Source organism: Vulpes vulpes, chromosome 1 (assembly GCF_048418805.1).
Source record: "Vulpes vulpes isolate BD-2025 chromosome 1, VulVul3, whole genome shotgun sequence".
NCBI lineage: Eukaryota > Metazoa > Chordata > Mammalia > Carnivora > Canidae > Vulpes > Vulpes vulpes.
In genome coordinates this window covers 17,937,531-17,961,857 of record NC_132780.1, presented here as the reverse complement: position 1 = coordinate 17,961,857, position 24,327 = coordinate 17,937,531, and the positions used below count along the sequence as shown (strand labels likewise).

The 24,327-nt window shown below is 41.5% G+C and overlaps 1 protein-coding gene across 5 annotated transcripts; it reads left to right on the top strand.

Annotated features, from left to right (window-relative positions):
* Positions 1–1,267: 1,267 nt before the first annotated feature.
* On the top strand, positions 1,268–23,675 carry LOC112931421 (uncharacterized). Of its 5 annotated transcripts, none has more exons than XM_072759893.1 (5): positions 1,274–1,311; positions 1,448–1,948; positions 12,307–12,376; positions 15,596–15,722; positions 21,279–23,675. In XM_072759893.1, the coding sequence occupies exons 3-5, from the start codon at positions 12,362–12,364 to the stop codon at positions 22,754–22,756; spliced, it is 1,620 nt and encodes a 539-aa protein (XP_072615994.1). In that variant the 5' UTR covers positions 1,274–1,311; positions 1,448–1,948; positions 12,307–12,361; the 3' UTR covers positions 22,757–23,675. The 5 variants fall into 5 exon arrangements, with proteins under 5 accessions (XP_072616191.1, XP_072615994.1, XP_072616131.1 ...); XM_072760030.1 differs by having other exon boundaries at positions 1,278–1,311; positions 1,679–1,948; XM_072759953.1 differs by having other exon boundaries at positions 1,283–1,564; positions 1,679–1,948.
* The last annotated feature ends 652 nt before the right edge of the window (positions 23,676–24,327 follow it).

Genomic DNA, 24,327 nt, shown 5'->3' with positions numbered 1-24,327 from the left:
AATATTGCTTTAGTGAATGAATGCATGTTGTTTCTGTAAGGAAAAATATAAACTAAAAATGAGAGACAGAAAGCAGGTCTCTCTTGAAAGAAGTGGGAAGGGCTTTCTCTTCCTCCTGTTTCCTAGAGCATTTCCCTTAGAAAACTTGTAAGTTCTTTGTCTTCCTGTTTGAAATGTAAGTCTTTGAAAAGCTAAATAAGGCTCTTGCCAACTTTGTAACTCAGGAATGTTTGCTCTCGAGGATCTGTGAGTCATCCCTTTGAAATGTAAAAATCAGGGGATCCCTGGGTCGCTCAGCGGTTTAGCGCCTGCCTTTGGCCCAGGGGCGCCATCCTGGAGTCCCGGATCGAGTCCCCACGTCGGGCTCCCGGCATGGAACCTGCTTCTCCCTCCTCCGGTGTCTCTGCCTCTCTCTCTCTATCACAAATAAATAAATCTTTAAAAAAAAAAAAAGAAATGTAAACATCAAAGGAGAGAGGGAGGATAGGTGCCTAACTCAGCAGATGCCTTGCTCCAAGTTGCAAAACTCCCTCCTTTCATAAAGATACGAGGTTTTGTTTTCCTTCTGGTTAAAGCCAATTAGCTAACACAAATGGCCACCCTGATTACCTGATGATGTTAGGATGAACTATGTGTGACAAATGGTGCTGTTATGTCTTCTTGAGCACTAGTTATGATCTATCTTGGGAACATGTATGTAATAGGCTGTATCTCCTTGTCTTTTGTGACAGGGTGAGATTCATCTTTGCAATCTCTCAAGATTGCCTGTGATGCACATCACGTTCTGGTTTAATGCTTATTCACTAATGAAAATGTTCTCTTTCTCTACTGCCTTTGTGGAGAGGATTGCTGGGATGGGAGACGATTTTGTTTTTAATTATATTCCAACACTGCCTGCTGGCAAAGAGCGCTTTGACTTAAACCGTTTTCAATTTAACAGGAAAACATCTTGGCTCTCACAACTCTCTCACAACTCTGCTCTTTCACTTTAAGTTGCTTGAAATATTAATTTAAAATAGCCAGGAGACTGTTCGGTCCGTGAGACACCAAAGAAATTAAAAGAAATTCAAAAGCGTAAAGTACGGTATTATTGGGCTGAAAGGGCGGGAAACGTCCGGAGGCTGCGCGGAGGCCCAGACCCCGCCCCTAAGCTTGGCCACGTCCCTTCAGCTGCGCACTTTTTGCCAAGTCCAGGCCACCGTCCGCGGCCTGTCCCCGCCAGCCCCCGCCACCCCCCACCCCACCCCACCACAAGCTGCGCACGCGCACTCTCCTGCAGAGACCCGGAAGCGGAGCGAAGGGCACCATCAGGTAAGTGGTGTCAGATTTTCTGGTTCATCAGTGGTCTCTGCGGGACGCTCCCCCCGCCCCCGGCTCCGACCCGCAGCACCCGGGATTCCGGGGTCGCCACGTACGTTAAAATGCCTTCGCCCGCTTGTCCCGGCAGCACCGTCAGACACTCCAGGCCTGGGAGCTCCACTGCGGATCCAGGGGTCCAAGTCTGTTTCGAGTTAAAATCGCTGAGGCGCGTTCCCGCCCCCCAGCCTTTCCGCCTTCCGTCCAGGTAGACAGCGCCTGCCGGGTCTCTTTCCTGCTGAAAACCCTTCCCGGACTCCCGCACCTCCGGCCCTTCCCCTCTCCGCCACGCCGTGTAAAGTCTTTCCTGGCTGGCCCCCAGGGCGGACGCGATCGTGCAGACCTCGACCCCACATCTCCATGGCCTTGGGGTTCTGCAGGCACACCTCTCCCTCCTGACGCCGCCTCCATCTGCACCAACTCCGGAGCCCGCCCTCCGCCTTAGCACTGCACTTTGTACTACTCCCCGCCTTAGGAGTGCCTTCCGCACAGACTGCATGCCGCTGGCCGGGCGTGTCACGGTGTGTGTGCCTACCTGAAGCCCTCCTGGAAAGTGTTCTTCCCGGGCAAAGGACGTCTGCGGTCCGCACCTGTGAGTGAGGGTGCGGGCGAAGCAGAGAGTCTGAGGGAGAATAAGAAAGACTACGTGTGAGAGGAAGGAAGGAAGGAAGGAAGAGAGGGTGGATGTGGAGAGACCGTAAGAGTGGAGCGAGCCAGAGAAAAGTAGAAGTAGAAAAAAAAAAAATAGAGGAATCTAGATTAAAATATATCTCCAGGGCGGTGGAGGATAGCACACTGGACGAGAGCGGCCTTAACTGGTGATAGGAGTGGGGCAGCAAGGAGCAGACTCGTCTTCTGAGACCATGGGGGAGGAATAGGAGAATTGGGACCTTGGTAGACAGGTGATGCGGGGACGGCAGGAGGGCCGAAGGGTGACGGAGGTCGCAGAGGGACTAACAGAGCAGGGAGGGCGTCCCCTGGCTGTAATCCCTTCATTGGCTTCCTGTTGCCCTCAGGAAAAAATCCAGACTCCATTGTAAGGCTGAGGGCTCCGCTGGGAGCTCCGGAGGTGGGGTGACTTTCCGGAGTTGGTCCAATTTGAGGGAAGGAGCAGGCTTTTCTTTCCGGCACTGACCAGACATCGGACACTGGCTGCCCAGCCGGCTGCTGTGATGAAGAGGCCGCTGCTCCATGTAGCTGAGTCAGTTTACAAGGACCAGCTCTGGGGCAGTTTGTGCCTGAATCCCCAGGGGGTGGATTCAGGACACGCCCTCTGGTGTTTACAAGGTTGACTTCGTTAGGGTTTCTTAGGACCCATAAGGGGTTGAAGAGAAAATGTCACCACTTGGGGGGCAATCTGTAGTGGTTTTGGTGGAGGATCTCATTATTAAGGGCAAAACATTACTGAAGGTATGGTATTTTGTGGGATACAAACGACATACTGGGACGTTGCATTAGACAATACTTGAGTCTTAGAGTATGTAGATCATGACAGACGTTACTCTTATGTTATGACATTGTGGAGGTGCCTGACTTTTGGGTACAGACTCCAAAATAGGAACATATCAGATCCTGGGTTGGTGGGTGTCTTTTTGCCAAAACCAAAGATTGATGTAAGGAACAGTGTGGGATTCTTCAACAGTGTATAGATGATTCAGAGGTTCTGTCCTGTAGTAGTGTGGGGTGTCCATTGGGAATGCAGAACAAACACCATGGAAACTTGCAGGAGTGTCTGAGTCAAGAAGGCAAAAAGTGGGGGATGGGCCCAGGTGGTGGGGGTTTTCACTGGGGCAGGCTTGCTGGAGGTGGGTCTCTGTGAACAGCTGCAGAAGGGCCATAATGTCCAACAGTACAACAGTCTCAGGATCCTGTAGACCCTGCCACTGCTCATCAATTCCTCCTACCTTACCTTTAGGCAGTTACTTTGTTCACCATATACATGTGGTGGTGTTGCCCCATCTTTTTTTTTTTTTTTGTATATGTTTTTATTGGAGTTCGATTTGCCATCCCTCAACCCCCCACCCATCTCCCTTTCCACCACCCCTTGGTCAGTTCCCAGAGATAGGAGTCTCTCATGTTCTGTCACCCTCACTGATATTTCCCACTCATTTTCTTCCTTTCCCCTTTAATCCCTTTCACTATTTTTTATATTCCACGAATAAGTGAGACCATATAATGTTTGTCCTTCTCCGACTGACTGACTTCACTCAGTATAATACCCTCCAGTTCTATCCACATTGAAGTAAATGGTATATTAGTCGTTTCTAATGGCTAATATTCCATTGTATACATAAACCACATCTTTATCCATTCGTCTTTTGATGGACACCGAGGCTCCTTCCACAGTTTGGCTATTGTGGACATTGCTGCTATAAACATTGCGGTGCAGGTGTCCAGTGTTTCACTGCATTTGTATCTTTGGCGTAAGTCCCGAGTAGTGCAATTGCTGGGTCTAGGGCAGTTCTATTTTTAACTCTTTGAGAAACCTCCACACAGTTTTCCAGAGTGGCTGTACCAGTTCACATTCCCACCAACAGTGCAAGAAGGTTCCCCTTCACATCCTCTCCAACATTTGTTGTTTCCTGCCTTGTTAATTTTCCCCATTCTCACTGGTGTGAGGTGGTATCTCATTGTGGTTTTGATTTGTATTTCCCTGATGGCAGGTGATGCAGAGCATTTTCTCATGTACTTGTTGGCCAAGTGTATGTCTTCCTCTGTGAGATTTCTGTTCATGTCTTTTGCCCATTTCATGATTGAATTGTTTGTTTCTTTGCCGTTGAGTTTAATAAGTTCTTTATGGATCTTGGATAGTAGCCCTTTATCTGATATGTCATTTGCAAATATCTTCTCCCATTCTGTAGGTTGTCTTTTTGTTGACTGTTTCTTTGGTTGTGCAGAAGCTTTTTATCTTGATGAAGTCCCAATAATTCATTTTTGCTTTTCTTTCCTTGCCTTCATGGATATATCTTGCAAGAAGTTCCTGTGGCCAAGTTCAAAAAAGGTGTTGCCTATGTTCTTCTCTAGGATTCTGATAGGTTCTTGTCTCACATTTAGATCTTTCATCCATTTTGAGTTTATCTTTGTGTATGGTGCAAGAGAGTGGTCTAGTTTCATTCTTCTGCATGTGGATGTCCAATTTTCCCAGCACCATTTATTGAAGAGACTGTTCTTTTTCCAGTGGATAGTCTTTCCAGCTTTGTCGAATATTAGTTGACCAAGGAGTTGAGGGCACATTTCTGGATTCTCTATTCTATTCCATTGATCTATGTGTCTGTTTTTGTGCCAGTGTCATACTGTCTTGATGATCACAGCTTCGTAGTACAACTTGAAATCTGGCATTGTGATGCCCTTGGCTCTGGTTTTCTTTTTCAATATGCCCCTGGCTATTCAGGGTCTTTTCTGATTCCACAAGATGATTTGTTCCAGCTCTCTGAAGAAAGTCCATGGTATTTTGATAGGGATTGCATTAAACGTGTAAATTGCCCTGGGTAGCATTGACATTTTCACAATATTAATTCTGCCAATCCATGAGCATGGAATATTTTTCCATCTCTTTGTGTCTTCCTCAGTTTCTTTCAGAAGTGTTCTGTAGTTTGTAGGGTATAGATCTTTTACTTCTTTGGTTAGGTTTATTCCTAGGTATCTTATTCTTTTGGGTGCAATTGTAAATGGGATTGACTCCTTAATTTCTCTTTCTTCAGTCTCATTGTTAGTGTATAGAAATGCCACTGACTTCTGGGCATTGATTTTGTATCCTGCCACACTGCCAAACTGCTGTATGAGTTCTAACAATCTTGGGGTGGAGTCTTTTGGGTTTTCTATGTAGAGTATCATGTCATTGGCGAAGAGGTAGAGTTTGACTTCTTTGCCAATTTGAATGCCTTTAATGTCTTTTTGTTGTCTGATTGCAGAAGCTAGGACTTCTAGTACTATGCTGAATAGCAGTGGTGAGAGTGCACATCCCTATGGTGTTCCTGATCTTAGGGGAAAGGCTCCCAGTGTTTCCCCATTGAGAATGATATTTGCTGTGGGCTTTTCATAGATGGCTTTTAAGATGCTGAGGAATGTTCCCTCTATCCCTACACTCTGAAGAGTTTTGATCAGGAATGGATGCTGTATTTTTTCAAATGCTTTCTGTGCATCTGAAGAGGATCCTATGATTCTTGTTTTTCTCTTGATGATATGATCTGTCATGTTGATTGCTTTATGAGGGTTGAACCAGCCTTGCATCCTGGGGATAAATCCCACTTGGTCATGGTGAATAATCTTCTTAATGTACTGTTGTATCCTATTGGCTAGTATCTTGTTGAGAATTTTTGCATCCATGCTCATCAGGGATATTGGTCTATAATTCTCCTTTTTGGTGGGGTCTTTGTCTGTTAATGGAATCAGGGTGATGCTGGCATCATAGAACGAGTTTGGAAGTATTCCATCCCTTTCTATCTTTCTGAACAGCTTTAGTAGAATAGGTATTGTTTCTTCTTTAAACCTTTGATAGAATTCTCCAGGGAAGCCATCTGGCCCTGGACTTTTGTGTCTTGGGAGGTTTTGATGACTGCTTCAATTTCCTCCCTGGTTATTGGCCTGTTCAGGTTTTTTATTTCTTCCTGTTCCAGTTTTGGTAGTTTATGGGTTTCCAGAAATGCGTCCATTTCTTCTAGATTGCCTAATTTATTGGCATATAACTGCTCATAAAATGTTTTTAAAATAGTTTGTATATCCTTGGTATTGGTTGTGATCTCTCCTTTTTCATTCGTGAATTATTAACTTGAGCCCCCCCCCCCCTTTTTTTAATAAGTCTGGCTAATGGTTTATCTATCTTATTAATTCTTTCAAAGAAGCAACTCCTGGTTTTGTTGATCTGTTCTACAGTTCTTCTGGTCTCTATTTCATTGAGTTCTGCTCGAATCTTTATTAATTCTCTTCTGCTTGATGTAGGTTTTATTTGCTGTTCTTTCTCCAATTCCTTTAGGTGCAAGGTTAGCTTGTGTACTTGAATTTTTTCCAATTTTTTTGAGGGATGCTTGTATTGTGATATATTTCCCTCTTAGGACTGCTTTTGCTGTCCCAAAGATTTTGAACAGTTGTATCTTCATTTTCATTAGTTTCCACGAATCTTTTTTTTTTCAAGAGAATATTAAATCGTTTATTGATTACACATGATAATGGACGATACACAAGCTTTCCCATGAATCTTTTTAATTTTCTCTAATTTAGTAGTTGACCCATTCATCTTTTAGCAGTATGCTCTTTAACCTCCACATGTTTGAGTTTCCTCCAAGTTTCTTCTTGTGATTGAGTTCAAGTTTTGAAGCATTGTGGTCTGAAAATATGCAGGGGACAATCCCAATCTTTTGGTGTTGGTTGAGACCCAATTTGTGACCCAGTATGTGGTCTATTGAGAAATTTCCATGTGCACTTGAGAAGAATGTTTATTCAGTAGCATTTGGATGTAAAGTTCTGTAAATATCTGTGAAATCCATCTGGTTCAGTGTATCATTTAAAGCTCTTCTTTCTTTGGAGATGTGCTTAGAAGATCTGTCATTTGCATAAAGTGCCGTGTTGAAGTCTCCCAGTATTAGTGTATTATTATCTATGTGTGTCTTTACTTTGCTTATTAATTGATTGATATACTTGGCAGCTTCCACATTAGGGCATAAATATTCATGACTGTTAGGTCTTCTTGTTGGATAGACCCTTTAAGTATGATATACTGTCCCTCTTCATCTCTTACTACAGTCTTTAGGATAAACTTTATCTGATATGTGGATTGCTATCCCTGCTTTCTTTTGAGAACCATTTGAATGGTAAATGGTTCTCCAACCTTTTATTTTCAGGCTGTAGGTGTCCTTAGGTCTAAAATGAGTCTCTTATAGAGAGCAAGTAGATGGGTCTTGCTTTTTTTATCCAGTCTGAAACCCTGTGTCTTTTGATGGGATCATTAAGCCCATTCACGTTCAGAGTAACTATTGAAAGATAGGAATTTAGTGTCATTGTAATACCTATTCAGTCCCTGTTTTTGTGGGTTGTTTGGGCTTCCTCTTTCTTTTACAGGGTCCTCCTTAATAGTTCTTGCAGAGCTGGTTTGGTGGTCACATATTCTTTCAGTTTCTGCCTATCTTGAAGCTCTTTATCTCTCCTTCTATTCTGAATGAGAGCTTTGCTGAATAGAGCATTCTTGGCTGCATGTTCTTCTCATTTAGGACCCTGAATATATCCTTCCAGCCATTTCTGGCCTGCCAGGTCTCTGTGGAGAGGTTTGCTGTTAATCTGATATATCTCCCCATATAAGATAGGGATCTCTTGTCTCTCACTGCCATAAGGATATTCTCTTTATCTTTGGAATTTGTAGGTTTCACTATTAAATGTCAATGTGTTGAACAAGTTTTTGTTTTTTTGGGGGGTGGCGGTATCTCTCTATCTCCTGGATCTGAATGCCTGTTTCCCTCCCCAAATTAGGGAAGTTCTCAGCTATGATTTGTTCAAATATGCTTTCTGGCCCTCTGTCCCTCTCAGCGCCCTCTGGAACCCCAATTAAACGTTTTTTCCTCCTGCGGCTGTCATTTGTTTCCTCTAACCTTTCCTCTTGGTCTCTTAATTGTTTTTCTCTTTTTCCTCAGCTTCCTTCCTTGCCATCAACTTGTCTCCTATGTCACTCACTCTTTCTTCTACCTCATTAACCCTCATTGTTTGGACCTCCAGTTTAGATTGCATCTCATTTAACTGATTTTTAATTTTGGCCTGATTCAATCTAAATTCTGCAGTCATGAAATCTCTTAAATCCTTTATGCTTTTTTCCAGAGCCACCAGTAGCTTTATAATTGTGCTTCTGAATTGGCTTTCTGACATCAAATTGTAATCCAAATTCTGTAACTCTGTGGGAGAGAATACTGTTTCTGATTCTTTCTTTTGTGATGAGTTCCTTCTTTCTAGTCATTTTGCTCAGTGCAGAGTGGCTGTATGAGCAGGCCGAGTCAAGAATATCAACGACGACCTAGGTAAATTTCACCCTAGATGATTCTGCCAAGGTCAGAAACCAGAAATTGAAAACAAAGATCAGAACGTAATAAAACAAAAGGCGCTACAGTAAAAAACAAATTTTAAAACAAAGTAGTAAAAAAATAAAGGCCCTTCCTAAAGAAGAGGGAAAAAAAAGTAGAAAGAAATGGGAGTGGCCCCGGGAGATGGTGGTGGTGACAAAGTTGTAGTGGAGGGAGAATGTAGTCTGCCTGAGGCATTCTAGAGGGTGATCCTCTTGTTTCTGAGTATATTAAGTTCTGTATGTTAGAAGATGCTCAGTCCCTAATTTATATAAACCAGAAATACTTGTAGAGAGCCCCAACATTGACCACTAAAACATAAGTGAGATAAAAGATGGGGGCAAAATTAGTATTAGGAATATCACAGAATGAGGGGGATCCCTGGGTGGCTCAGCGGTTTAGCGCCTGCCTTTGGCCCGGGTGTGATCATGGGGTCCTGGGATCAAGTCCTGCGAATGGCTCCTGGCATGGAGCCTGCTTCCTCTGCCTGTGTCTCTGCCTCTCTCTCTCTCTCTCTCTCTCATGAATAAATAAATAAAATCTTAAAAAAAAAAAAAAAGAATCTCAGGATCCCTGGGTGGCACAGCGGTTTGGCGCCTGCCTTTGGCCCAGGGCGCGATCCTGGAGACCCAGGATCAAGTCCCACATCGGGCTCCCGGTGCATGGAGCCTGCTTCTCCCTCTGCCTGTGTCTCTGCCTCTCTCTCTCTCTCTCTCTCTCTCTCTCTGTGACTATCACAAATAAATGAAAAAATAAATAAATAAAATAAAATAAGAATTTACCAAACCAGTATTAAAAAAAAAAAAAAAAAAGGAATCTCACAGAATGAACCACATGGTATATCACTTGGTTCTGGGTGCATGCTGTGGTCATGTTTTAGAAGGTATTAACCTCCGCCATTGTCGAACAAAATGAGGCAGATAAAACAAAAAACACAAAAGAAAACATATCTTGTATATCTCCCAAAATTAAGTTGTGTATGTTGAACGGAATCTAGAAGTGGAAAATATATCTAGGACCTGTAATTGTAGAAATATGAGAGTCAAAAAGGAAAAATCTTAAAAATGAAGAGGTGGTACAATTTTGTAGTTAAGGTGGGAAAAGAGAAAAAATTTGGAAATTTACAGTCTGATAAAAAAAAATGAGTTGTACTGGAGAAAGGAAGAAAAAAATAGGAGGGGTACCGTCTGGTTCTATATATTGTAAATCCCTCGACTTCCCTTGGAGCTTTGCAGCGCTGCTTGGTCAAGAACTTGCTCTTCCCCCTGTTCTTCCAGTGGGTCTTCTGGGGGAGGGGCCTGCTGTGCTAATTCTCAGGTGTGTGCACCTGGAGGAGCTGCCCTGCCCTGTGCCAGGTGCACGGCTCAGTGGGAGCTGTTTACCCCGTGAGGCCCCTGTTCCCTGGCGGCCAGCTCTGTCCCAGGAAGAACGACAGCACCGGCAGCAGCCAGGTGTCCAGCTCTGGAGTCAGCTCCCGCAGTAACTACCGGGGTCTCACTGTCTGCACTGGCCTGGATGCTCCAGGGCTGGGGGTGCCCAGTGGCTGGAGAGTCCTTGCTGTCTGATGCCCTACCCGCCTCCGCCTGTCCCGGGGGGAGTACAGGATCGAGGGCTGTGTCTCCCCCCCACCCCCCACCCCACCCCGCTCCTTGGGGCCTGCACTGCTGGGATCGTGCTCCTAAGGCCGCAGCTCCCGAAGGCTTCAGAGCGCAGCCCCCTCCGTCCCGAGCCGCCACTTGAGCTGCTCCTGAGACCCCGCCTGGCGCGCTTCCTCTGTTAGTGACCCCGGGAACCTGGAGGCTCCACTGCCCCTCCTATGATTCTGCCCGAGTTCCCTGCTAAGCGCCTTTCAGTCTGGGAAGAATCTGGTGCGGAGTTTTAAAGTTCCTGGTTCTCTGGGGCAGGGCTGTCCAGGAGGCTCCCCCAACCCTCCCCGTAGGCCTAAGCCTGGCTCCTCCCCAAATTGATTCTTTTTTATTTTTTTCCGCCTTCCTTTTTAGAAGTGAAAACCCTTCTCTCTGTAGTGTTCCAGCTGTTTTCTCTTTAAATCTCAGGTCGAATTCTTAGGTTTTCAGGGTGATTTGAAAGTTATCTAGGTCAATTGATGGGGACAGGTGACTTGGGCACCCTACTCCTCTGCCATCTTGCCCTGCCTCTATATCGCCCCATCTTTAAAACAATCCACAGAAAGGCCTTTTACTACATTCTCCTCTCTTTAAAATAAAAAAGCCTTTATTAGCTACATTTTCCACTCTGGTAAGTGCCCTTTCTTATGCTCCATTTCAGAGCAGAACACACTAAACACGTGTTTATACTCTGATTTAGGTGTTGCTTCCAGTTCTCACTTTTTTAAAGAACAATTTTATTTATTAGAGAGAGAGGAGAATGCATGAGCAGGGGGGAGGAAGGAGAGGGAGAAGCAGACTCTTGGCTGAGCAGGGAGCCTGACTCAGGGCTTAATCCCAGGACCCTGAGATGATGACCTGAGCTGAAGGCAGATGCTTAACTGACTGGGCCACCCTTGTACCCCCAGTTTTCACTTTCATATCTACTATGCCAGTGAGCCTTTCCCTGTCTGAGTCACCAGGGACCTCCCCACTTCTCAGTCCAGGCATGTTTGCAGAGTATACAAGACATTACTTTTTTTTTAAAGACTTTATTTATTCATGAGAGAGAGAGAGAGAGAGGCAGAGGGAGAAGCAGGCTCCATGCAGGGAGCCCGATGTGGGACTCGATCCCGGGTCTCCAGGACCATGCCCTGGGCCAAAGGCAGGCACTAAACCGCTAAGCCATCCAGGGATCCCCTGACATCACTTGTTATTGTTTTAACTTAGGACAAAAGAAATAAAAATTAGATGTTTACTCAAAACGGATAAGGGAATACATGGTTTCCAAAAAAACTTCTGAGATATGGAGGGAAAGTTTGAAAAATTCAGCTCACTCTGATCTGTTTCGTTTAGTATCTCTGATCTTAGCTCCTCCTTATCTCTTCCACTCACCCCACTCCAGCCATACAGGGCTCCCTTGACCTTTCTGGAGCCCAGAATGCCACTACCCCAGGGTCTTCACATAGGCATCCTTCTGCCTAGAATTTTCTGGCCCCTCATATGCAGGTGGCAAAATCTCGTCCTCCCTCAGGTCTTTGTTCTGATATAACCTTTCAGTGGTGCCTGCTCTGTCTTGTGTTCCCCCCCGCCCCCAGCTCCCACTTGTTTTAACATCCAGCTACTCCCTAACCCCCAGTTCTGGTGCCTCTTGCCTGCTCTGCATGTCTCTCTCTGCTCCTTCCCTTTCTACTCATGACAGCTCATGATAGCCATGCCGCCCCAGGGGAGAGCAGAGCCAGAAGGCAGGAGGTGTGCTGGGCTGGCCTCCTGTGAGTGTGCTCCACCCAGCTGCACCCTGGATGGCCGAGACATTTTGCAGATTTAGCTCTTGTGCCCCCTCCCAGATTCCCCTTCCAGTAGTCTGGGGGGATAAGGCCCAGTGTCAGTGCTAGTGAAGTATCCCAGGTGCTCCTGATGTGTCTCCAGCATTGAGCAGCAAAGCCCTGGGTCCTCTGTTTCTGAGGCTGACAGCAGCTCCTGATCCAGGGAGAGGGGAGGGGGCCCTGCTCTGTGTGGGGTGTGGTCAGGACGGGTCTGTGACCTGGAGGGGAGTGTGGGTCCAGCCCAGGTCCCCACTGCTGTAGTGAGGGGGGGACTTCCCCAAGGCGGGGGCCAGTCCTGACGAATGCGCTGGGAACAATCATTTGTGTTGGTGTCTGGAGGGGTTCATGGTCCCTGAGTCTCCTGTGGCAGTGGCAGCAGGGACTGTTGTCTCCCCATGGAGAGGTCTTCCCGTGTGAGGTTGTGGTACAGGAAGGACAGAGATGATTCTAAGCATTCAGCTGCATATTCTTGACCCTCAGGACTGAATTCTCAAGACTGATCTTGTCTGAGGAAGGAGGAAAGAAGGAGTCAGGCATGGCTGTTTGTCAGGTAAAGTCATATTGTTGGTTGTTTTTCCATCTCTCCCTTCTGCTGTGCCCTTCTTGGACTCGCTCGTCTTCTCTGACTCTGACGTGTCCACTTGAGCTGTGTGTGTCCACACTCCCCAGGCCTTCCCTCAGTCTCTCTCCATGTAGAATCCATCTCATGGTGTCCCAGTGATGTGGAGCCTATGAGGACCCCTGGGCGCATCCTCCTGGGCTTCACAACAGGCATGGTTGGAGATGAGTGTGGGCCCCATGGTGTCAGGACAGTTGGGCAGCAGGGTTTGTTTTAGGGGCTGCCTCTTCATGCATTGTTAGCTCTCTGTATACTAGAATCAAAGGACCTACATGTAGAAGTCATGTGTTAGTGTGTACGAATAGTTGGAAAATTCTAGAAAAGAAGTGTAACAAGAGGAGATGGGTTCTGCCTGACTTTTGCATTCAGTGCTAAACAAGCAAACCATGGTGTTTCTGATTCTAAAATACTAATGATGTAGAATAAAGTTCAGAAACATATCAGTAGAGGATGCTTTATTCCATAATTGGTTTTAAAATATGGAATCAACCTAAATAACCAATGATAAGGTCAGCACATCTATCCGACAGAGACCATGGTATTCCCACAGCAACTCTTGTGTAGCAGATGTTTTAGGTAAAAATGATGGTAAGGTAGCCAAGATGTACATAGAACTTTATCTTCACCATCAGATTGTAGCCAAATTCTGGTTTTACCATTATTTTTAAGTATTATATCTGTTTTATTTTCAACATCACATGAGTGAGTCATATATATATGGATGTATTGATTGACTAAACTCCAATCAAAGAAGGAGCTTAGGCACTAAGATATAGGGATGTCCCTTCCTGTCATGTTCTCCATTGTTTATGTCTCAATGGGGAACCACTGTTGTCATTTCTGTGACAAGAGTCAGTTCAAACTGTATAAAAGATGCTTTTACACAAATATAAAATTTTAGAAAAAACTCCTCAATGAAGTTTGTTGTAACATTTTATTCTGCACGTTAAAAAAACATACACAACATGTCTAGACATTATTTTCATGTTAATAAACACAGCCACAGCTTGCTTTTTGATCTTCACTAGAGCATTTTCTTAAGATGCATAGGATGTTTACTATTTTTCACTGAAAGAAGGAATGCCACAGTGGCTGTGTATGAGCAGACTGACCTCTCTGCAGATGTCTGAGGAGTTCTCTGGGTTGGGCAACTCGACTTGTGATTACTGGGTCAAGGATGGTGCATTTCATATGAGGACAGATTCTGTCTGGCACGTCTCCTAAAGCTGCAAAGTACAGCATCGTGCAACAACATGTGAGATTGCCCCCTGATGTAAGCAAAACTTGGTAGTGTAATCTCTTTGTGTTTTGAAAATTGGAGGTAAAAGGACAATCCCTTGTATTTTCTTTTTCTACCTACTTGTAACTTTCATTATTTTTGTGGAATAAAACATAGATTTTCATACTTTGCTGTTTTCCTTTGATATATTTTCAGGAGCTATCTTATATTTTGTCGTTTAATTCTTTACATACATGCTTGTGTCTTTCTTATTTTATCAGTGTTTTGCAGTGAAACGTAAATCTTTCCTTCTTGCTCTCTGGTTTCTGATCTTGCTTTGGGAGACTTCACCTAGTGTAATCTCAAAGTACTGTGTCCCATTTAGCACTCTCTTTGTTTAAAATTACTTTAAGGGCAGCCCTGGTGGCTCAGCGGTTTAGCGCCGCCTTCAGCCCAGGCAGGGCCTGATCCTAGAGACCCGGGATTGAGTCCCACATTGGGCTCCCTGCTTGGAGCCTGCTTTTCCCTCTGCCTGTGTCTCTGTCTCTGTGTCTGTCTGTCTCTCTCTCTGTCTCTCATGAATAAATGAAATCTTTTAAAAAAATAAAATTAAATTAATTTGGCTTTTTAGTGTAAAAAGCTTGTAGCTATTCATTTCATTGAAAAGTTTCATGTAACACACATACAATAATAGGTTCATGTATTGTTTGGCAAGGCTCTCCATGTTTTCTTTTCAAGATTATTTCTCCTCAACATAATGGAGACTGTTCTTTGTTTTTTTAATCCCATGTTTCTTCTGAATTTGAATTGCTCTGAATTTCTAAATCCCTGAGGTCTTTCTTTACGTCACCACATCTTCCAGTAAGAATTAGGTTTATCAGTCTTTGATCATGTCTTTGTTCTGTCTTTCAGTGAAGTTTTTTCTTTCTTTTTTTTTTTTTTCAAGACTTTATTTCTTTATTAGAGTGCACAAGCAGGAGGAGTGTCAGGCAGTGGGAGAGGGAGAAGCAGGATCCCCACTGAATAGGGAGCTCAACGTGGGGCTCAATCCCAGAACCCTGGGATCATGACCTGAGCCAAAGGCAGATGCTTAACTGACTGAGCCACCCAAGTGCCCCTCAGTAAAGTTTTCTAATTTCTTCACATGCATTGGGAAATGCTTCAAATAGATGTCCTGGTACAGCTGCTAATGGGAATGGGTGGTTCCTACGTTACCACCCCCATCAGGCCTCTCACATACCACGCAGTAGTGACTGGCAGGGGGCCTAGCTGGCCTACATGCCTCAGCCTCACCTGTGGTGGAAATGCTTCCAGTGCTTAACTGTGGATTGTGATGCTTACTGGAATGGTCTTGCTCAATAGTAGCTTTTTAAATGTGTTTGGCATGATTTCTAATCATCCATTATTTCTTCAAAGATCTGCTGTGATTAACTTGTGTTCTACTCAATCTGTTAAATTAATGTATGACATTTTTTGTTGTCGTTAGTGGAATAAACTCCATAATGTTAAATGCCTGACTTTACTGGCATTTAAATTTATATTTTATGTTTTTGCATATAATTTGTCACACCTGAATATACCTCTTGTGCTCTAGATCCTCTAAGTGTGCAGAACTCTCACTAGTGTAGAGAACATAATATGTACCATGTCCATCTAAACAACTGCACACTGGATATTTTTCTTTTACATAGTTCCTTTATTTTCCACAGAAGTAGGAAATCTACAGTGATTTAGTGGATTTGATATCCTCTGATGGAAAAACATAAGAAAAGTTAGGGACATATAAATTTCTCACAATTATCTATTCATGCTCAAAATGGAGTCAGAACATTAATTTTAGTTGAACTGATCCTGTCTCTTTCCTGGTCACATTTTGTGTGAACATGAGAACTCTACTCAAGGTTCCTTGATGAAATGTGTTTTCATTTCAGGAACAGTTGACATTCAAGGATGTGGCCATAAAATTCTCTGAGGAGGAGTGGGAGTGCCTGGACTCTGCTCAGAGGGCCTTGTACAGGGACGTGATGTTGGAGAACTACAGGAACCTGGTCTCCCTGGGTGAGGATAATATTCCTCTAGAAGTTGGGATCTGCCCTCCTTGACCTAGATTGAGGCTGAGTACCTTCTGAAATGAAAAACTTCATGAGGCAGCATCTAACTTTCACCTCCTCCTTTCTTCATATGATCTCTCCATTCTCCCTAGATTAATGGTGTTTCCAGAAGCTGAGTAAGAACAAAACTATATGGCCAGCTTCAAAAAATATCTGATTCTGGACCCACTTTTATCCCTGTACATTTTGACTCAGTAGTTCGTGAAGAGAGCTGGATATCTGTTTTAAAAAATATCCCTTAAGTATTCAGGAATGGACAAGTTTGTGAAGAAATTTTTCTAGACACATCTGTAACATCCTCTTCTCCTCAGCTGAACAAAGGGCTAGAATTGTATTCTGGAAAAGACACAGCATATCATTTTCCTTTCTTATTGTCCCTCTTTCTGACCTGAATAACATTTTTATTTTGGAGTAAAGTGAAAACAGCAAAGAAACCAAATGGGTGGGAACACAGGGAAGAGCTCAAAAGGGCAGAGAGGGGATCACATCATGTATAGTGTTTGGGCAGTTTTCTCCCACTGGGAGAGTTCTGTGGGAAACAGAAGTTTCCTTCTTGTGAGCTCTTGGAGGAAAGTTTACTTCCCTTCCCTTTGTCACTCCTTTCTTCAGACATGTGGCAGTGCATCCTCCCAACTGCTAGCTCATGCAAAGACCAAGGCAAGATCTTTATAATGACTTATAGCCTCTATTATATGCCCCTATGACACCCCCTTTTTTTTAAGATTTTATTTTTAAGTAATCTCCACAACCAATGTGGGGCTTGAACTTAACTAACCCAGAGATCAAGAGTCACATGCTCTACAGGCTGAGACAGCTGGGAGCTCCCTTAAGACTCCTTTGGTCCTCTGACCCCAAGGAGTGCTGGGAGGCTGGTTTTCAGGGGTCCTCTTTCTTTCTTGGCTTCATCCCATTCTTGTTCCCAGTCCACATGAATAGGAGCTGAGGCCTCCCCAGTCCTGGCACCAGGCCTTTTCCATGATCCATCCCATTCTGTGTACTGGGAAGACCTACTCCTGGGGTGGGAAAACATCAGCATCTGGGACCCTAGAGCTCTATGCCTCTTGAGGCTGCCTCCCACCCCTCAACCGTTTCTTTAGTTCTGCTTTTGCCACACATCAGAGAGCGTGTCTCACAGAGAAGTGGGGTGGGTCTTTTCAATCCAGTAGTAAAACTGTTCACTCAGCAGGTGTATAAGCATGTCCACACCACACTATGCCATAAGTTTGCTGTGTTGTGGTTTTGTTTCTTTTCTCTCAAAGTATTTTCTAATTTCCCTTGTGACTCCTTCTTTGACCCTTTGGTTTTTTTAAGAGTGTTTAAAATTTTTCATGTATTTTTGAGCTTTCCAATTTTCTTTCAGTTATTCATTTCTAGCTTTATTCTTTTGTGGTTGGAGAAAATAATTTGTATGGTTTCACTCTTTTTCAATTTATTGAGACTTGCTTCATGGACCGATTTATTATCTATCCTGGAGAATTTTCCACATGCATGTAGAGCAGAATGTATTTTGCTCTTACTGGGTGGAGTGCTTTCTATGCATCTGTCAGTACTCCTTGGTCCATAGTCTGCCTAAAATCATCTGTGTCCTTACTGATCTTCTGTCTGGGTATATGCTCCACTTTGGAAAGGTCTGCAAGTCTCCAAATACTGTTCTAGAACTATTTTTATTTCTCTCTTCAATTCTATAAATGTTTGTTTCACTCTATTTTAGGGTTCTCTTATGTATATGTTCATATTTGTTATAATTCCTTAATGAATTATCCTTTTTAAAATATACATATTGCCCTTTGTCTCCTAAAAATTTTTACTGAAGGTATATTTTTTCTGATAGTATAGCCATTGGGAAATGAAAAAATTCATTAGATTCACTATATTGTGTTGCTCTAGACCCAAACCCATAGTATCTCCAAGGTATACCTGTATATGGATACTTGACTCCTCTATATCCTGTCCTTCTTTCCTCTGGTATTGTCATAGATTATATCTCTATATGTTGACTCCTCTATATCCTGTCCTTCTTTCCTCTGGTATTGTCATAGATTATATCTCTATATGTTGTGTGACCACCAATGTAGATTTAGAATTAGTTTTTTTTTTTAATCAATAGGAAAAAAGAGGAGTGACAAACCAAAAATACATTAATACTAACTGCATTCATTCCCTTTACCATTTTTTGTTGAACTGGTCTACTAGCAAAGGACTCCCAGTTTTTGTTTTTCTGGCAATGTCTTGTTATCCTCTATTTTGGAGGATAGTTTTGAAATATATAGAATTCTTTGTAGAGAATTACTTTTCTTTAGCACTGTGAAAATATCATTCCATTGCCTTCTAGCCCATATAGTTTCTGTGTGAAATCAATGAGTACTTTTATTGAAGATCTCTTTCAGCAAAGGAACTGCCTACTACTGCTTTCAGGATTCTGTGTGTTTGGATCTTAACAGTTTGATTAGGAAGTGTTTCACTGTGGGCTTCTTTTAGTTTATCTCACTCGGTGCTTGCCAAACTCCTTGGATATATAGATTTATGTATTTTATCAAATTTGGGAATTTTTCTGCCTTATTACTTCAAATATTTTTTTCTGTCCTCTTCATTCTGTCCTTTCTAGGATTCTCATTATCTTTGTTGGTACACTTGAAGGTGTCCCACAGGTCTCTGGTTCTCCTTCATTTTTCTTTCTGCTGCTGAGATTGGATAATCTCAGCTGACTTAGTCTTCAAGTTTGCTAGTTCTTTCTTCTTCATGTTCAGTTCAGTGTTAAGCTCCTTTAGGGCTTTTTCCATTTTAGTTTTTGTACTCTTCAGCTCCAGAATTTCTCTTTTGGTTCCTTTTTATAATTTCTGTCTCTATTCTCTATTTTGGGAAATATTGTTTTCATTGTTTCCTTTGGTTCTTTGCACATGGTTTCATTTTAGTTCTTTCAATATATTCAAAACAGTGGCTTTTTGTCTAGAAAAGTCTGATGTCTGGGCTTCCTCACGGACAATTTTTATTAAATTGCCTTTTTTCCTACATATGGGTTATACATCATTGTTAGTTTGCATGCCTTATAATTTTTTTTTAAAAGCTAAACATTTTGAATATTCTGACAGCTATGGAAGTCACATTCTCCCCCACCCACACCCTCACCCTAGCTTTGGATGTTGCTGCTTCTTGTAGCTGCTATTGTTTGTTTAGTAATTTTTCTGAATTGATTTGTGAAGTCTGTATTCTTTGTCATGTGTGGCCACTCAAGTCTGTGGTCGGCTTAGTGGTCAGCTAATGATTTAACGCAGAACTTCTCAAATACCTGGAAGCAAAAAACCTAAAAAGCAAAAAACTCCTAGTCTTTGGAAACAAACTCTGTATGTTTGTTTGGGAATACCTGAAAATCAGCTTGGCAGTTTACAGTGGTGCCTTAGCCTTTACCTTCTGCTTTTGGCTGAGCATGAAGGTTGACAGAGGCAGCATAGGGCTGCCTCATGTGATTTCTGAGTACTGACCCAGCCCTGGGCATGTGCATGACTTAGATTCCTAGGAATATGTTGCAGCTTTTCAAAGCCCTTATTTCCCAAAGCATTTCACCCTCTAATCCTTATTCTCTAGCTTTCAGTTTGTCTGCTCTGTGCCCCAATTGTCTGTCATCTGCTAATACATTTGCCTTTAAGTATGTTTTTTAACTGCCCCCCTCATAACACCTCTTAAATTAATAAGCAAAGTAAAGGCAAAACTTTTCGTGTGAGTTTTTCAGTGACCCACTAGGCAAGTCAAAGGAAAATCACAATTCATTGAGAATCAAGCCTGTTCTGCCACTCTCAGTAAGAGGGACATGTACCAGGAATGTGGGCTGCTCTTATATTGGATTGGGTCAGGGGAAGTTAAAATGTCAAAAGTTCTCCAACTGAGATAGTTGCCTCTTTCTTAAGTATCTACACGTTTGATTTCCATGATTTCCTTTGTTTAGTTTCCAGAATGCTGATAAAGTTGATACTGACAGTTTTTGCCAACTTACTTACTGTTTTTATGGAGAGATGAACTTATAATATTCTATGATTTTTATCCTGATACTTTTACCCAGTTCTTTATAATACTATCTGAAAACTGGTATTTCAGAAGTTAGTGGGCATGTATGTAACTTAGACTGCTAAATATATGTGGGAGCTTTTCTCATCATATTTTTCAGTTCTCATCTTGTGTGCATTTTCTGGAATATAAGTTCTTTCTCTTGTTCTTAAGAGAGAAATCATTAGGATTCCATAGTCTATAATTTTGTGTAATTATAGTTACTTATTATTTACCTTTTGGACTTATTTTGGTTTAATTAAAACATTTTATTTAATAACTTGTCATTTACAGATTATGGATTTTAGCATCTAGTTTAGAATATGACTGCAATTTATCAATTGTTAATGTTCCAAAATGCCTATTCTGCATAGAGTATGGATACCTTTAGAGTAGATATTAAGAATATTTTGTTATTCTAGTGATGTACTAAATTCTTCCTGATTTTCATATAGCCCTTTTAGTTTTACAATTAATAATTTCCATGTTTTTATCTTATTCATTAATTTTTTAAGAAGATTTTAAGTAATCTCTATACCTAAAATGGGGCTCAAACTTACAACCCTGATATGTCACATGCTCTACTGCCTTATTAATTTTTTATTTTTTTATTTATTTTATTTTTTTCTTATTAATTTTTAAGTGGATTATTTGCCCCCCAAAAATCTATTCCTTCATATAGAGCTGTGCTTCAGCATTTATTTGCATATAATAATTATGCTGTAAATATACATTTGTATAATATGTTTCTTTTTTTAAAGATTTATTTACTTTAGAGAAAGAAATGGGGGAGGGATAGAGGGAGAGGGAGAGAAAAACCCAAGCAGTCTCAGTGCTGAGCCTGACATTGGGCTCAATCTCAGAACCCTGAGATCATGACCTGAGCTGAAATCAAGAGTCAGGCACTTAACTGACTGTACCACCCAAATCCCCCAATATCTGTTTCTTTTCAATATGAGACACTCGTTTGTCTACTGCCAGTTGGTGTGTGTTTTGGTATGGTGGTCAAAGAATACACTTTCTTTCAGAACTTATGTAAATTTACATAGTTTGAACAATTTGGTCATAGAACATTTGAAAACAGGTTTTCAGGGGCACCTGGATGGCTCAGTTAAGTGTCTGACTCTTGATTTTGGCTAAAGTCATGATTTCAGGGTTGTGAGATGGAGCCCCACATTGGGCTTTGTCTGGGGTGTGGAGCCTGCTTAATACTCTATCCCTCTCCTTCTGCCCCTCCCTCTTTTTTTTTTTTTTAAGAGAAAAAAAGACAGAAAGAAAGGTTTCCCTTAAAATAATTTGAAATACATGTCATCTTTTACTAAAGGATTCTATTCACTTTGCATTCTTAAACATTTGTAGACTTTGGTTGAGAAGCTTTTATCTCTTCAATAAGTATTATTTTTAGTGTAATATCCATTTTGCAACTCTAGTTAATGTGAAGACTATCTTTTTTTATATCTTTCAGATAGCTCTGCTAGCTTCATGATCAAGGAATTATTACCAAAGAAAGAAATTAATAACAGAAGATTATGCCAACCTGTGGTTTTGGGAAGACAGGAAAGCCATGACCTTGAAGATTTTGATTTAAGGGAAATTTGGGGAAATATGTATGAATTTGAGAATAAGTGTGGACATGAAGAAAGAAATTCCAGGGGAGTGCTTGTGACAGATACTGTAAGTCTCACTGGTAGAAAAGATAAACAAGACAGCAAATCCAGAACTAACTTACCTTTAAAGCAGAGTGTTTCTTTAAGAAAAGGTACATATCAATATTTTAAACAAGGGAAGTCATTAGTGAAGAATTCATTAAAAATAAAAAATAATATGGTCTATGCAGGAAGCAAATATACAAAATGTTTGGAAAATCGAATTGGATTAAACTTTCAGTCACAACTGCCTGAAATGCAGAGATTTCAAACTGAGGAGAAAATGAATGAATGTAATCAAGTTGAGAAGCCTGTCAAAACTTGTTCTCCAATTGTGCCACTTCAGAGATTTCCTCCTGGTATCAAAACCAACCTTTGTAATAAATATGGAAGAGTTTCTATGTATCCTTCGTTGCTCACACAGCACCAGAAAACAAAAATTAGAGAAAAATCATACAAATGTAATGAATGTGGAAAGACTTTTAGCCATCATTCAGTCCTTACAAGTCATCAGAGAATTCATTCGGAGCAGAGGCCTTACAAATGTAATGAGTGTGGTAAAGCCTTTAAGCAGTTCTCAAACCTCACAAGACATCAGAGAATCCATACGGGAGAGAAACCATATAAATGTAATATCTGTGACAAGGTCTTTAATCAAAATTCTCACCTTACAAATCATTGGAGAATTCACACTGGAGAAAAACCACACAAGTGTCATGAATGTGGTAAGGCTTTTATCAAATGTTCAGACCTCTTGTGTCATGAGAGAATTCATACTGGAGAGAAACCTTACAAATGTAATGAATGTGGTAAGGGTTTCACCAAACGTTCGTATCTTTGGGATCATGAGAGAATTCATACTGGAGAGAAACCATACAAATGTATCGAATGTGGCAAGGTTTTTAGACAGTGGTCTACCCTCAGGATTCACCGAAGAATCCATACTGGAGAGAAACCATATAAATGTAATGTGTGTGGCAAAGCCTTTAGTCAAAATTCAAACCTTACAATTCATCAGAGAATTCATACTGGAGAGAAACCTTACAAATGTAATGAGTGTGGCAAAGCCTTTAAGCAATATTCAAGCCTCATAAGACATCAAAATATACATCCGGGAGAGAAACCATACAAATGTATTGTGTGTGGTAAGGCTTTTATCAAACGTTCACACCTTTGGGGTCATGAGAGAATGCATCCTGGAGAAAAGCCATACAAATGTATTGAATGTGGCAAGTCCTTTAGACAATGTTCTGACCTCAGGATTCACCAAAGAATTCATGCTGGAGAGGAACCTTAGAAATGTAACAAATGGGACATAAATCATTTAACTATTTTTCATAATACACTTTATATCAGAGAATTTACACTAGGGAGGACTAAGTCTCTAGTCCAAGATTAATCAACCTTGGATGTTAAATTCTTCACAGTAAGTAAAAGTCAAAATCATTTTAAGACTCATGAAACATGAGATGAGTGTCAGTCGAGCAAAGAGAGCTTAGGAATGTAGCATTTCCTTTAAAAATACTTTGATTACATGAGGTTTCTTGAAAGGCCTACATCAATCATGATTCATGTCTTTTGACCTGAAGTCTGAATTTGTTAATGTTACATCTTCATTACATGTTTTTCATGTGTTACCATTGATGGGCTCTGGGAGCAGATCAGTAAGATAAAAGGGCCTACTTTATTAAATGGGAGTCATTCACATCCATGTATCCTGAAGGAACGCTGAATTTTAACATAGTGTTTTGTGGAATTAAATGAATACATGGGTTGGGCAGAGAATATATGTAAAGCAATGATATAAATAATAATATGTCCAGGATCCTTTCTACAGGATCCTGTAACAGAGGGCCACTGGATTATCAGAAACCATTGCTCTGCCCGAAGAGTGTGAAACAGCAGGTTTTGAGACTGACAGACTGAGATTTTCATGATGTGTTAGTAGGGACTGCTTATGTGATAGAAATAATGGAGAAATAATGGTCATTTCTCCCTTTAATGAAAATAGTGGTTGTATATCAAAGATGAGTGAAAAGCTATTCTTATTTTGGGGAACTAAAAAGAGCAATTATGAGGAAAACTTAAAATAACCAGAATGCAGTGTACAGGTATAGGATCTGTGTTTAACCACTACACTGATGCTGCTTTACTCAGAATGTATTATACTTATGTTTTAATTAATAAAATTTAATCATTTTTTTCAAAATTCTAAATGAATCATGGTTTTTTTTCTATCAGATCAAGTCTATACTGTCTCATTATGGTACTTCATAACAAAGACTAACAGTACATCTTCAGGCTGTCAAGGCTAAAAGGCATCTGCAACAATTTTTTTCCATGATGGAATCAACATACAATTTTATGAATATATGGTCATAATTTACTGAGCTCTTCTCTCCGTCATCTGCTCCTTGGATATTTATGTGACTGTGATTTAAAAACCACAGCAGTGCAACTTTAGATTCTCCCTCTAAACATTTGAAGTGCAATTCATGAATGTGCATCTGATAATATTTCTACATGCCTTTTTTTATGCCTACATGAGACCCATGATTTGCAGTGGCCTTGATTTACATGAGGACACGTGTCTGTGTGTGTAACTTTTAAAAAAAAAAGATTTTAGTAAGTAATTTCTACACCCAGGGACTTGAACTCACAACCCCAAGATCAAGAATCACATGCTAGCTCTACTGACTGAGCCATCCAGGTGCCTAGAGGCAAATGTATTAAGCATATGAAAAATGTTACGGAATAAGAAAATTTCAGGAATGGAGACAGGATATGAGAAGAGTTTACTCACCCCGCCCCTTCTTGGAGCCTTCATTGGAGTAATTTGGAAAGATCATTAATCATGAGTTTCCCCTT

Coding starts and splice junctions, on each gene's coding strand:
- LOC112931421 (XM_072760090.1), top strand. Junction 15,723..21,278: donor CAGGAACCTGGTCTCCCTGG/GTGAGGATAATA, acceptor TATATCTTTCAG/ATAGCTCTGCTAGCTTCATG.